The sequence below is a fragment of the Physeter macrocephalus genome, chromosome 2, assembly GCF_002837175.3.
Source record: "Physeter macrocephalus isolate SW-GA chromosome 2, ASM283717v5, whole genome shotgun sequence".
Taxonomy (NCBI): domain Eukaryota; kingdom Metazoa; phylum Chordata; class Mammalia; order Artiodactyla; family Physeteridae; genus Physeter; species Physeter macrocephalus.
The window spans coordinates 22943975-22956536 of record NC_041215.1 but is presented as its reverse complement, the minus strand read 5'-3'; the positions used below and the strand labels follow the sequence as shown (position 1 = coordinate 22956536).

The window sequence follows — 12562 nt, the reverse complement described above, 5'->3', positions numbered from 1 at the left end:
CAGGCTCGGTAGTTGCGGCTCACGGGCTTTGTTGCTCCGCGGCATGTGGGATCTTCCCGGACCAGGGCTGGAACCCGTGTCCCCTGCATTGGCAGGTAGATTCCCAACCACTGTGCCACCAGGGAAGTCCTTCTAAAGCCTTTTAAAGACCACGAGTAATCACAAGCCCTGAGCAGGCACTTCCCAGTGGAGGAAGCCCACGTGAAGATGCCCTGCCGCTGTGGGCAGCCGCTCCACACCTGTCCATGTGGACGTAGGTTGGAAGGTCCGCCAGCAGCAAGGGTGGGCCAGTAGGCACCGCAGCTGGAGCTCCATCCTGTGGGCTCTCCCCTGGTAAGGCTGGACCACACCTGGGAGTGGGGACCAGGGGTCGGGGCCCCAAGACCCAGGCTCGGTATCCCCAGCTGTGACTAAGGAAGCTCCCCGTCTTCATCCCCATTCCCCGCTGGGCCCTCGGGTGGATACAAAGGGCTCCGTGCCCCCAAGCTGTGCCCAGGGCTGGTGGGGGCACTGACTGTCCTCCTGAGGACTGTAAGGCACTGACAGGTCCTTATAGATTCGGGGCGGCCGCTCTGGGTGTGTGAGTTGCTTTGTGAAGCACCCGCCCTGCCGTGGGCCATCAGAGCACCCCAGGCTGGCTGTTCTGTGCCCACATGTGGATGGGTCTTCAGGCGCGGACACAGCCAGTGCGGGTGACCCCGGGTCAGTGCCTCTGGAACTCAGCCTGAGGGTCTCCTTTTCTGCATAAACATTCAGCAAATATCGCCCTGTCGCCGGGGTCTGGGGTCGGTTCTGCATCCCGGGGTGCAGTTTCTCCTAATGGCTGGCCTTGCCCTCCTGGCCTCTGGTCCGAGATGCGTAAGGGGAGCCCTGACACCTGCCGCCTGCTTTTCTGGCCGGGGCCTGTCCTCAGGCATGTGCCTGCCCCCGTGGTGGCTCCTGGGGTAGCGGCACCATCCCTGGGTTGGCGTCCGGAGTCACCGTGCGTGTGCCCTGTGGCCGGCGCCAACGTGGTCTGGCTCTGCTATGGTCGCCCTCCCCTCAGGGCTTCCTCCGTGCGGCCTGGTGTTGAGTGTACCGGGCCGGGGCCCAGGCTCTGATGCTGCGGCCCCATGATGGGGGTGGGGGCCGGGGGTGGTGGTCTGTGTCCCAGTAGGCTGGGAGGTTTTGCAAGAGACTGCTTGTCACTTCAGCCACCCGCTGGCAGAGAAGTGTGGGAGCTGGGTAGCCTGCAGATCCTCCCCCCACTGACAGCAGAACTGGAAGTTGGACCCCTGGCCTTCTCCGCGGGCCCACCTCGTCCTCCTTGTCCCAGACGATGGGGCTCCCCATCCCGCCCGACGGGTGTGTGCTCAGGGGCCGGGCCCTCCCCACCTCTGGCATCCCAGGACTGCTGCGTTCCACAGGCCTCCTGGGAACCTGTGGAGGTGCTGGGTCGCACGCTTGGTGCCAGCCTCGCCCTGGTCAGCGGTGCGCCCAGCCCCGGGTGGCAGGAATTGGAGCCCAGTGTCGGGTGGCTCCTTGGCTCTGCTGAATGAAGTGGCTGAAGGAAGCGTCCCCGTCCTGTCCGAGTGTCGGGGGGTGGCCGTAACAGCTGACTGCACACTTGGCTTAAACCACACAGATTTATCCTCTCCCGGCTCTGGAGGCCAGCTGTCTGAGATCAAGGTGTGGCAGGGCTGTGCTCCCTCCAGAGGCTGGGGCGGGGGCCGGCTGGGGGGGATCCTTCCCTCCTCTTCCAGCTCCTGGGGCTCCAGGTGTCCTGGGCCTGTGGCTGCATCACCCCGGCCTCTGCCTCTGTCTTCACGTGGCTTCTCCCTGTGTCTCTGTGTCCAAATTTCCCTCTTACAAAGGCACGGTCTTTGCGTTAGGGCCGCCCTACTGCAGTACGACCCCATCTTAACTAATTTCATCTGTGAAGACCCTATTTCTAAATGAGGGCCTATCCCCAGGTTCCTGGTGGACGTGAACTTGGGGGACACCAGTCTCCAGCACACCTCCTCTGTCCCCCCACCTCCCTCCTGCACCCTGGGCCCTGTCTGCCAAACCCCCGTACCCCTGTCGCTCACCAGCTGGCCCTGTGTCCCCATGTGTCCCACCCAGGTACCTGGCCTGGTCAGTTGGTGGGGAGGCCCCTGAGGCTTCCCTTGGGACCCTCCCCCACCCCTCCCCCTCCCTTTCCGGCCTGCCTATGGAGGTGGCTGTCCAGGTGCGTGTGCCCTCCTGGGAGTCCTGACATAGCCGAGCGGTGCCAGCCAGCCCAGGCGGGACGTCAGTGCGTGGCCGGTGCCCCCAGGACAGGACCCTATCCCCTTCCCTTGCCCAAGCATCCGTGTCACCCCAGTCAGCCCAGTCGGGGCCCGGCCAGGCCTCCCAATTCCACCAGGGCCTCTGTCCCTGCGAGCCCCCCACTCTGCCCCCGTCCCAGGTCCCCAGGGCCGTTGCTCAGAGCCCAGTGGAGGGGTGGCCAGAGTGGCTGCCGTCCTGTGGCCTGGAGGAGGCCGGCAGGCCCCTGATGCCTGGAGATGCAGTTCCTGGGGGGCCGGATAACAAGTGGTCAGCGGGGCCAGGCACCACCCAGCAGGGGGTCTGGGCGGCCGGTTCTGAGGGTGCTTGGGGGGCTGAGCCAGTAGCACGCATCGTGGGGTGAGACCCAGCGGCCAGCCCTGGGGACACCGGCCCCACGGTGAGGTCCGGCCAGGGTGACGGGGTGAAGTGGGCTCAGCCAAGAGGCAGGGGTGGCCGCGGTCACCCGCCAGCTGGGCACATCCTGGGGGTCCGGCTGTCCCAGATCTCGCTTCTTCCCACGTTCCGCCCCCCACCCCCCCATCCTCTGGTCTGGGCCACCAATTCTTTGATCTTTCTCTTTTACAATGACTCATTCGAAACCTGATCTCAAAAGGAAATCCTGCAGCTCAAAGCTGGGTGAAGCGTGGGCCCTTCCCCGAGAGCACCTTGTGGGCACCCACGCGGCACGTGTCATGGGGCTCACGTCTCAAAATATACTCTGACCCGGCCTCCTTCAGCCCCAAGGCCCCGCCTAGTGGGGTCGATCCTGGGCGGCTGGAAGCCCCCCAGGGATGTGGCAAGGTCACCCTCCGCAGCTCTGGGGCTGGCGACAGGGTCCTAAGCCCGGGGCGGGGCGGGGCGGGGCTGGTGGGGCTGCTCAGCAGAGGTTGGAAAGTGAGGGGATGGGTGGGGGGATGGTGTTTGGGGGCTGCCCCAGTGCCAGCACTGGTGGGATGGGGGAGCAGGAAGCCAAGACTGTGGAGGTGGGGGTGGGGAGATGACCTTGGGCCTGGGCATCGAAGGACAGGGACACCATAGGGGTGGCCCTGGGGGCATGGGGATGGCGGTGGGCACAGTGTCGACCCTTCCCCAGCCCACGACAACTGCTTTCTGTCTGTGGATCTGCCTGTTCTGGACGCTTCCCATCAGTGGAATCACACGCCGTGTGTCCTTCTGTGTCTGGCTTCTCTCCCTGAGCGTCGTGTTCTCAGGGTCCGTCCACGTGATAGCGAGGGTCAGGGCTTCACCCCTTTGCGTGGCTGCGTGATGCCCCCGCGTGTGGAGGGGCCACGTGGTGTTTATCCGTCATCCGCTGGTGGGCACTCAGGCTGTGTCCACCTTTTGGCTGCTGTGGTGGCTGTTTAACCGTGCGAGGAGCTGCCGACCCCCAGGCGGCACCACATTCACTGCCACCCACCGCGTCCCCCCTGCCCCGTCCTGGATGACGGTGCCGAGCAGACACCTTGACTCGCAGCAACGGCGCTCCCCTCCCCACGCTCCCCTCCGGGTCCTGGTCTGAGCCCCCTGCTTGGCGGGGTCCCCAAGGCACGCCCCCCGCCCTGTGTCTTTGAGAGGACAGGATGTACAGGCTCCGTTACAGGAACTCCCACCCGGTCATGGAGCCCTCGCTGCGGGGACAGACCTCTTGCTGGGGGAACGTGATGCCCTGGATGGCAGATGACGGCGTGGGGCCTGAGCCTGCTGGGGCTGCCACTCAGAACAGAGGCCACGGGGGCCGCGCAGGCCTGGCCTGCAGCTGGTGGGGGTTCCTCGGGCACAGCGCACCCTGGGGATGGCCCGGGGTCCCCCTCCCATGCTTTTCGGCCGTGGGCTCTGGATGGTGCTTCCCAAGAAAGCAGCCCCGCCCTCCGCAGCCGCAGAACCCGGAAGTGCCCACGAGTGGGACGGGGTCGGCTGTGCTCGGGGTATGGCTGCCGAGAGAGGGCCGCTGTGGCAGGAGGAGTGTCAGTGGGGTTAGTGGGGGTCTCAGGCAGAGACACATGCCCTGCACTTGCTGCGGATAAGGGACCCCAGGGACACAGCGAGCTGGCCCGCCTTCCTTCCCAGGTGGGTCCGCGGAGGCAGCGGTTCCTGGAGTGGCTCGGGATCGCGGAGGCCCCGGGCCCCACCGAGCGCCAGATGGGCCCTGTGCTCGTACCTGAGCGGCCCATCCTCCCGAGGACCAAACCGAAGCTCAGGGAGCTCAGGCGCCCCGAGTTGTGGGAGGTTCTCCGGCCATTAGACGTGGAGCTGGGCTTTGACCGTCCGCCCGACTAAGACCGTGGGTCCCAGAGCAGCCTTGCATTCCTCCTCCTCCCGCCGGGTCCGGCCTGCAGGAGGCTGGGGGCCATGGCGCTGGCGGCTGGTCAGCAGCTGGAGCCCAAGACCTGAGCAGAGCGGGGCGGCCCGGCCCCCGCTCCCTTCCTGAAGGGCCGGACGCAGCTGTGGGCCGCGGCCCGGCCCCCCGGGCCCCTTTCCCTCTGGGCCGCAGGGCAAGGCGCGCGCGGGCGGCCCTCCCTGCCCCCACGGGATTGCACAAGCTGCCGGTGTGCAGCAGGGATTACTGGAAGTCCCGAGGATTTCTTCACTCAGGGCTTGGCCTGGCCGGGAGCGCCGGCCGCCTCCCCTTCCTGCCTCCCCGGGTGATTAACATCCTGGGGCTGCTCCCTGAGGTGTGCCCCGCCAGCCCGGCGTCCCTGCTATCCGTGGCGGGCGATGGGGCCTGGGGGCCCGGGGTCCCAGGCCACAGGCGGGTGCAAATGGGGGGGATCGCGTGGGGCCAGGTTGGCCCCCGCAGCTTTTCCCGGCTGGGTGTCTGCCTTCCTTCTCAGTGGGGACCCTGTGCGACCTTAGCCCCGTCCGGGTCTGGGGGCTCTTCCCCACTCAGCTCGGCCCCAGCCACCCGGAGACCCTCGGCGAGCCTGACCTGGTGGCAGAGGTATGGGGCTGCCCGGCCCCGGGGGGCCCCACAGCTCAGAGCTGCCGGCTGGCCGGCTTCCTCTCTGCCAGACGTGCTAGTTACAGAGAGCCGGGGGTGCGCCCCCCCGCGGCTCATGCTGGGCTCCCAGGGCTCGAGGCCCACTTCGTGGGTGGAGGGAGCAGCCCCCGGCCAGCATTATTCAGGGGCCTGAGAATGAGGGCGGGAGAGCGGCGGGGCCTGGTCACCCAGAAGGGGTTGCCCTCACCCTGGAGGTCCCGGCCCCGTCCCCAGGAGCGGGTGGCCGGACAGCAGGAGGGCCACCCCGGCAGCACTGCGGTGCTGGGAGCGTCAGCTTGGCCCCCGCGTGGATGGGGCAGTCAGAGGGGCTGGGGGGACATCTGCGGGGTCCCCTGGGGGTCCCGCCGCCCCTCAGCCTGCTGACCCTATCCCTGGAGGGCGCCCTCCCCTGTTGGAATCAGAGGGCAACCTCAGGACATGCGTGTCTTTCCACAGGTCATGATGCCACCACCACGGAGCAAGAAGCCCAGATAGATGCCCCTGCGGCCCGGCTCGTGGAGCCCCCCGATGCTGGCAGTGGGGCCCACCATGGACGGGGAGTTCCCGCCGCACGAGCCTCCGCCAGCCGGCAGCCTCCTGTACAGCCCGGCGCCCCTGCAGACCCCGCTGTGCGGGCCCAGCGTCCAGGTGAGCCCCAGCCCCCAGGGTCTCCTCCTGGCCCCTCGGCTCTTCCCTGACGCCTCAAGCCCATATCCCAGCCCCCAGGTTTGCAGGCAGGACCCTCCAGGGGCTCCCGTCGCCCCCAAGTCCCTCACGTGTTAGCCATGAGGTTTCTCCTGCCAAGGCCTCGGCTGGGCCTCGGGGGATGCTCGGCCCAGGCGGCTGCCCTCGCCTGCGGGACGTCACACTCGTCCGCGCTGCTTCATCGCTTCTTTCTTCTTACTTTATGAGACTTTATTTCTTAAGCAGTTCTAGGTTGGCAGGAAAAGGGCACAGCAAGTTCCGTACACCTCTCCCCTCCCCACTTCCCCGCTGTTAACATCTCACACTCGTGGGTGTGCCCTGTTCCAACCTGGGAGCCGGTGCTGGCCCAGCATCGTTACCTGAGGGCCACGGTGGCATTCGGTTCACTCTTGGTGTTGGATGTTCTGTGGGTTTGCACAGACGTACGCTGACCCGCATCCACCGTTACGGCGTCACGCGGCGTAGTTTCACTGCCCTAAACCCCTCGGGGCCCCGCCCATCCATCCCTCCTCCCCCAAGCCCCGCACCATTGATCCTTCCCCCGGCTCCAGAGTCCTGCCTTTTCCAGAATGTCCCAGAGTTGCAATCACAGCGTGTAGCCTTTTCAGATCTGCTTCCTCCACTTAGCGATGTGTATTTAGGGTTCCTCCGAGACTTTTCCTGGCTTCATAGCCCATTTCTTTCTAGCACTAAACAACTTTCCATCGTCCGCATGTCCCACGGTTGCTTCCACCCACTGAGGGACAACCCGCTTGCTTCCAGGCTCTGATGGCTGCAATAAAAGTACCGCGAGTGGTAAAACAACCCTAGGGGCCGGACCTCCTTGTATCACAGAAGGTACACGAGGCCTCACGAAGAGAAGTGTCCAGAGTCCTCCAGCAAGTCAGGCCTGGAGCCAAACGGGGGCTCTTTCCCTGCAGAAAAGAAAAGAAGCCGAGCTTCCCGGTGTGGAGACTCGAGCTGCCGGGTGGGGAGGCCAGATGGGCTGCGGGCGCCAGGGGGCCGCGTGGGCTGTGGCAATGATGTGCACGCCTGCGTGGGGAGAGAGGGCGAGGATCCAGCTTGGGGTTGGGAGAAGCCGGGCCCTGGGCCTCGGGGCCCAAGTGGAGCTCCGGGTGGAGGGTCCAGAGCCGTCATGGGGCGTCCCAGACCCCAGAGTGTAGCATCAGACGGGGCTGGGAGGTGTGTGCGAACCCAGGACTCACTCCGTGCCCGGCTGTGCCCACAAGGCACCCTAACGGGGCAGAGCACGGCGCCAAGCCACGTCGAGCGGGACTTGCCAGTCGGCAGGGAGGGAGCAAAAGCGGGTCACAGCTGCAGACCCACCCGCAGCTTCCAAGCCTCGGCTGATGGCCAGAGCCTCCAGCCAGGGCCCCGGGCGCACGTGTGCCAGGCCAGCTGTGCCCACGGGGCCCCTGCCCTCCTCAGCCCCCGCCTCCCTCCAGGCCTCCGCCTGCCCGCGCCCGCCCTGAGGCTCTCGGATGCCCCGGTGCCATCCCACACGCGGCACAAAGCGTGCCCCTTCCTCGGGTGCCGTGTCGCCCTGTTTCGCGGGCTCGGAGCACGTGCTTGTCATTCTTACAACGCCTCAGGATGCCTCCTCCTCAGCATCCCATCATTTGCCTAATTATTTTCCTGTTGTTGGGCCTTTGGGGTGACTCCAGTTTTTTCTGCCGCTATAAATAGCGCCGCTGTGTTTTCCTCCCTGCTCCTGGATGAGTCCCTGGGGGTGTGTTTCTGGAATAGAATTCCTGGGTCAGAGCGAGCCCCAGCTCGGGCGGCTTTGCAGAGGATGAAGCCGTTCCACGGGGAATGGGCTCCTGCCACATCCCGTGGTGGTGACCCAGGAAGCCGACTGAGGGCCAGGACATGAGCTCTGTCTGGACAGCCCGTGTGGACCGGAGGGGCTCAGACACTGGAATTGAGGGCGGGACGTCTGGAACAAGATAGGGACCCTTTTACGAGGGAGGTGCCGCGGGGAGCCCGACCTTGGCTCCGAGCCCCACTCCGGGCAGTCAGAGCCAGCGGGGCAGGCTCCCCGGTGCCCTCCAGGGCTCAGGCTGTGCACAGAGCCTGTTCCTCTCAGGACACCGAACGCGGGGGATGCCCCTCAGGCCACACCGGGCCTGGCCCAAGGGTGACTGGAAGGCCGGGCAGCCCGCGTAGGCTGCGGGCATCAGTGTCGGCACCGTGCTCCTTACTTCTCCTCTCTTGTGTCCTGGACGAACCAAGCTTGTAAGGAGGATCCCAGGGTGGAGCAGGCGGGGAGTGGAGCTGGCCCCAGGACTGCCTGGCAGGAACATGCCCCGAGGACTGTCAGTGTCCCTAAGGTGGCCACGATTTAGCAAATAAAAATATAGAGCCCGGTGGAATTTAAGTTACACATAAACGCAAGTAAAATTTTAGTATGTGTGTGTTCCATACAGTATTTACACTAAAAATTATCTTTTATCGGAAATTCCAATTCCTGTTTTTTATCTGGCAGCCCTACGTTATCTGCCGCCCTTGCCGCCCTAGCAGGAACGTCATCTTCCTTCATCAGTTTGCACGTGCGTGCGTGGCCTAGGAAGCTTCTGGCTAATCTCCCAGGGCCTGCTTCTTCCCAGAAGAGGGCCAGCCTCTCTGTCTCCAGGCAGGCTCTGATTGGCTGGCTGGGGTAGGGGCCCATCTTTGGACCAGTCAGGTCCCACAGGCCTGCCCTCTGAAGGTGGAGTCACCCCTCTGGCTGCAAGTGTAAAATCCCGAGGAAGGCTCTGATTGGCTGGCCATGCTGTACCACCCTTGTGGGGTGGGGCTGGATGTCCTTGGTTGGCAGCCTTGCCAGAGCAATGTGCTGGGGGAGGAGGTTGGGGTGCTGGGTAGAGAAAGTCATAAGGGACCCTCCCCAGCCTGAGGCCTCCCCAGCCTGAGGCCTCAAACTCCTCAAGGACCTGGGGGTCCCCTGGTCTGGGACCTCCACAGGGACCACCCCAGGCCCAGTCTGGGTGCAGGTGGAGAAGGTTGGTGAGCAAGGGGCCCCTTGGCCCCCGCCTCCCCGGCTGCCTGCTTCTGGGCCCAGACTAGAGCCTGGACTGGCCTCTAGTTTGGAGGCCAAGGGGCTTCTACCAGTCAGTACCATCTCACCACATCTCCTTCATGCCTCTTCTCTGAGCTGGACCTTGGGGAAGCAGGCGGGGCCCTGTGGGCAGCCCAGGGCTGGGGGCACAGTGACGGAGAGTGGGGCTGGCAACCCCCTTGGCACAGAGGGGCGGTCCCGGCCCCCCAGGCTGGTTCTGGGCCGGTACTAGGTCAGTGAGTCCCGAGGGGCGGGCCTGGTGTGGCCAGGGCTGGCACAAGCAGGCACGGCAACTGCAGCCAGCGGGCCTCCCTGGTGGAGTTTCACGTGGCCAGCGGCCCGTTTAGGGCAGGGACGCAGCACCCCGATTCTGCGGAGGGTGTGAGTGTCCACAGCCCTACCCCTCAAGCCAGTCCTGGCACATGCTGCCCCTGCCGACCTCAGGCTCACCTTCCAGCCACCCTCCCTGCCCCCCGGTGTTTCCTAAAGCAGGTTCCCCAGAACCCCTGCCTGTGCCTCACTCTTGGGCCACACGGGCTTGGCCTCTGGGAGCTCTGAGAAGGCCGGGCCTCAGACCTGCCTGGAGGGGTTGGGCTGCGAGAGTCTGGCTGGGACGGGGCCATCCACAGTGCTGGTGGGGGCCCCTCACCCTGACCTCAGCCCCCGCCCCTCTGAGAAGTCCCCTGCCCCTCTCCCCCACCCACCCGCTGGCAGGCTGCGCGTCTCGCTCATGGGTGCTGGCCCAGGAGGGACTCTTACTGTCTTGCTTTACACAGAGTCCCCTCCTCCACTTTCTAGAACGCAGGCATCCAGCCGGGGCTCCCCAGGCCCTGCAGGGATTCTGGGGGCCCAGCCAGTCCAGAGTCGCGGCCACGCCCGCCATCCCTTCCCCAGCTGGTCCCCAGCCCTGCTTGTGTACTGACCAAAGCCTTCCTCTTCACCACAGCCCTCTGGGTGGGTTCTTCTGTGCACACGGGGAAACCGAGGCACCGGTGACCCAGCTGGGAAGCCCCTGGGCAGGCGGGCTCAGTACTCTCTGGAGCCTGCCCCAGGGCAGTGCAGCGGTGGGGGTGGGGGAGATGGGGGGGGGGCCAGGGACCCTGCCCTCCTGTCCTCTCCCCTGACCCCCGCCACTCTGTCTCAGGATGCCATGCTGCATTACCCCTGGTGGAACAGCTTCTCGCCCACGCCATACCCAGCCTTCTCCAGCGAAAGCCAGTAAGTGCCCAAACCCACCGCGTCCTGCTGGGGGGTCCCCCCCTCGCAGGGGCTTTGCTCTGCCTCCTCATCCTGCAGTCATGGGCTAAAGAAGACTAGAGCTCTCAGTCAGGGGGGGGCTGTGGGCCAGGCCCTGGCCGCATGGGGAGAGCTGAGACTGACCTGCTGTGGTCTGTCTAGTGAGAACTCTCCAGGGAAGAGGGCAGAGGTAGTGGGGACGAGGGGGCCAGGAAAGGCTCTACTGTGGGGGGGGACACCAGGTGGTGGTGAGAAACTTCAGGGGTGAAAGGAACTGGGAGGACAGCTTCCCCATGGAGGACATCAGCAACCTGGGTTTTGAAGGGTAAGTAGGAGTTTGCCAAGAGAGCACGCCTGGTACTGGGCCAAGGAATGGCCCAGGCAAAGGGCACGGAAGCACACGTAGCCAGAGCCTCGAGGTTCTGGGGCGCCGTGTCCCGAGACATGGGTGCGTGGGCCCCTCCTGAGCGGAGTTTCTGAGGCACCGGAGTTGTTCCTGCCGGCCTGTCCTGCACCTGGGGTGGGCAGGCAGCACCCCCGTCACGCCTGCTGGCTCAGCTTCCTTCTCCGCCTCCAGCCAGTTCATGAACTCCTCCTTCATTGTGGGCCAGCCCTGCGTGGACACCAGCTATGGCCCTGCAGCCGCCACCCCCAGCTTCCCGCCAAAGAGCAGCGACTTTCCTCAGGTAGGAGACCTCGGCTGGGCCGTGCCCCGCGTGGGGTGTCAGTGCTGGGGGACTGGGCTTGTTTGGAGGGCGGGCTGGTGTGACTTCCCCGCAGCAGACGGGGGCGCTGGGTCGGAGGTCACATAACCGAGGCTGGGGGCCCAGCTGTGCTCCTGCCCGTCTGCGGGTTATGGGGCCACATCTCGAGCATCCGATTGCCTCTCCCAGACCTGCACTTGCTCCATCTGGGCGCCCTAGCGCCTTGGTGGGGTCCACGTTCCTGGCGCCCCCCCCCAGGCCAGAGTGACACCCCATCAGGTCGAAACAGCATAGTGAGCATTTATGTCCCCGAAACAGCAGCCGCTTGACGAACGTGAGCCCCTCGAGTTGGAGGAAGGGAGGACGTCTGATCTTGATCATTTGGGGGACACCAGGCAGCTCAGCCCCCAGGGAGTCAGGCGGACCCCGCCTTGCAGCCTTGTCCGCGGGGTTCACAAGTGGGTCCCACACCTCCGTCCTGCACGGCAGCCGTTGAACCTGAGCGCCTCAGAGGGGGCTTGCGGGAAGGAGCCCAGCAATGTCGTGGGGTGACCCCGACCCGGGGGCAGGAAGTGGGGGCAACAGGGGCCGAGTGGCGCCGGGTTTCCCTTGGAAAGTTGAAACCCTTGGCAGCTTCTGTGCTGGCCTCTGTGTCTGGGCTGCCTTGGCACTCAGTTTGGGAAGCATCCAGGTGGGCCCGCCAGTGAGTGGGGTGTCAGGCGCTCAGCTCCCCTGAGCCTCAGTTTCCTTCTGTAAAGTGGGGGCTCGTGGGCCCCACCAGGTGACAGGCCGGGGGAGGCCACGGCACACACGGGCTGGTGCAGACCTGCGAGGGATCCCAGCTCTGCGAGGGATCCACGTGGCTTCTGAGCCCAGAAGCCCCCGGGGCGCTGCATCCGCTCCTTGCTGCAGGTGGGGAAGTGTGCCCTGTGTTGGAGGTTGCTCACCCGCTCAACAGATGCTCACTGAGAGCGGCCGCAGCCCACCCGCCCTCCAGCTGCCCTTGCTGGGGGCGACTTGGACCCAGATCTCCCTTTAGAGCAGCGAAACCTTCTTCAAACGAAATCTCACCTCACTGCCACCCGTGGGGTCTGACAGATGTGAGACCACAGTTCAGACCCTCAGGCTGAGGGTCTGAGGCCCTGTGGTCAGCCTCCTCCACCTCCCCCAGGACCCTGAGCCTGTGGGCCAAGCCAGGACGGAGTCCAGAGCGAGCCTGGCATTCAAGGTTCTTCCCAGCCCAGCCCTGGCCCGGTGGGTCCACCACAGACACCTCTGCTCCTGGTTCTGACTGACTGACGTTGCACGGGGGCCGGCACAGGGACAGCCCCAAAGACGTCCCTGTCCTGATCCCGGGACCTGTGGATCTGTCACCTCACAGGGCAGAGGGAACTTTGCAGGTGGGATTAAATTAAGGCCCCCTGGGCTTCCCTGGTGGTGCAGTGGTTGAGAGTCCGCCTGCCGATGCAGGGGACACGGGTTCGTGCCCCGGTCCGGGAGGATCCCACATGCCGCGGAGCGGCTGGGCCCGTGAGCCGTGGCCGCTGAGCCTGCGCGTCCGGAGCCTGTGCTCCGCAACGGGAGAGGCCACGACAG

General features: G+C 65.4%; 1 protein-coding gene across 1 annotated transcript in view; it reads left to right on the top strand.

The window, feature by feature from the left end:
* The first annotated feature begins 5058 nt into the window (after nt 1–5058).
* The window catches only part of LOC114487958 (protein strawberry notch homolog 2-like), a 19860-nt gene continuing 12356 nt past the window's right edge, over nt 5059–12562 (top strand). Inside the window, exons 1-4 of the mRNA XM_028500943.2 lie at nt 5059–5227; nt 5723–5914; nt 10171–10244; nt 10840–10948. Of these exons, the coding sequence (XP_028356744.1) occupies nt 5762–5914; nt 10171–10244; nt 10840–10948 (336 nt within the window). The 5' untranslated portion in view covers nt 5059–5227; nt 5723–5761. The remainder of the gene's footprint in view (nt 5228–5722; nt 5915–10170; nt 10245–10839; nt 10949–12562) is intronic.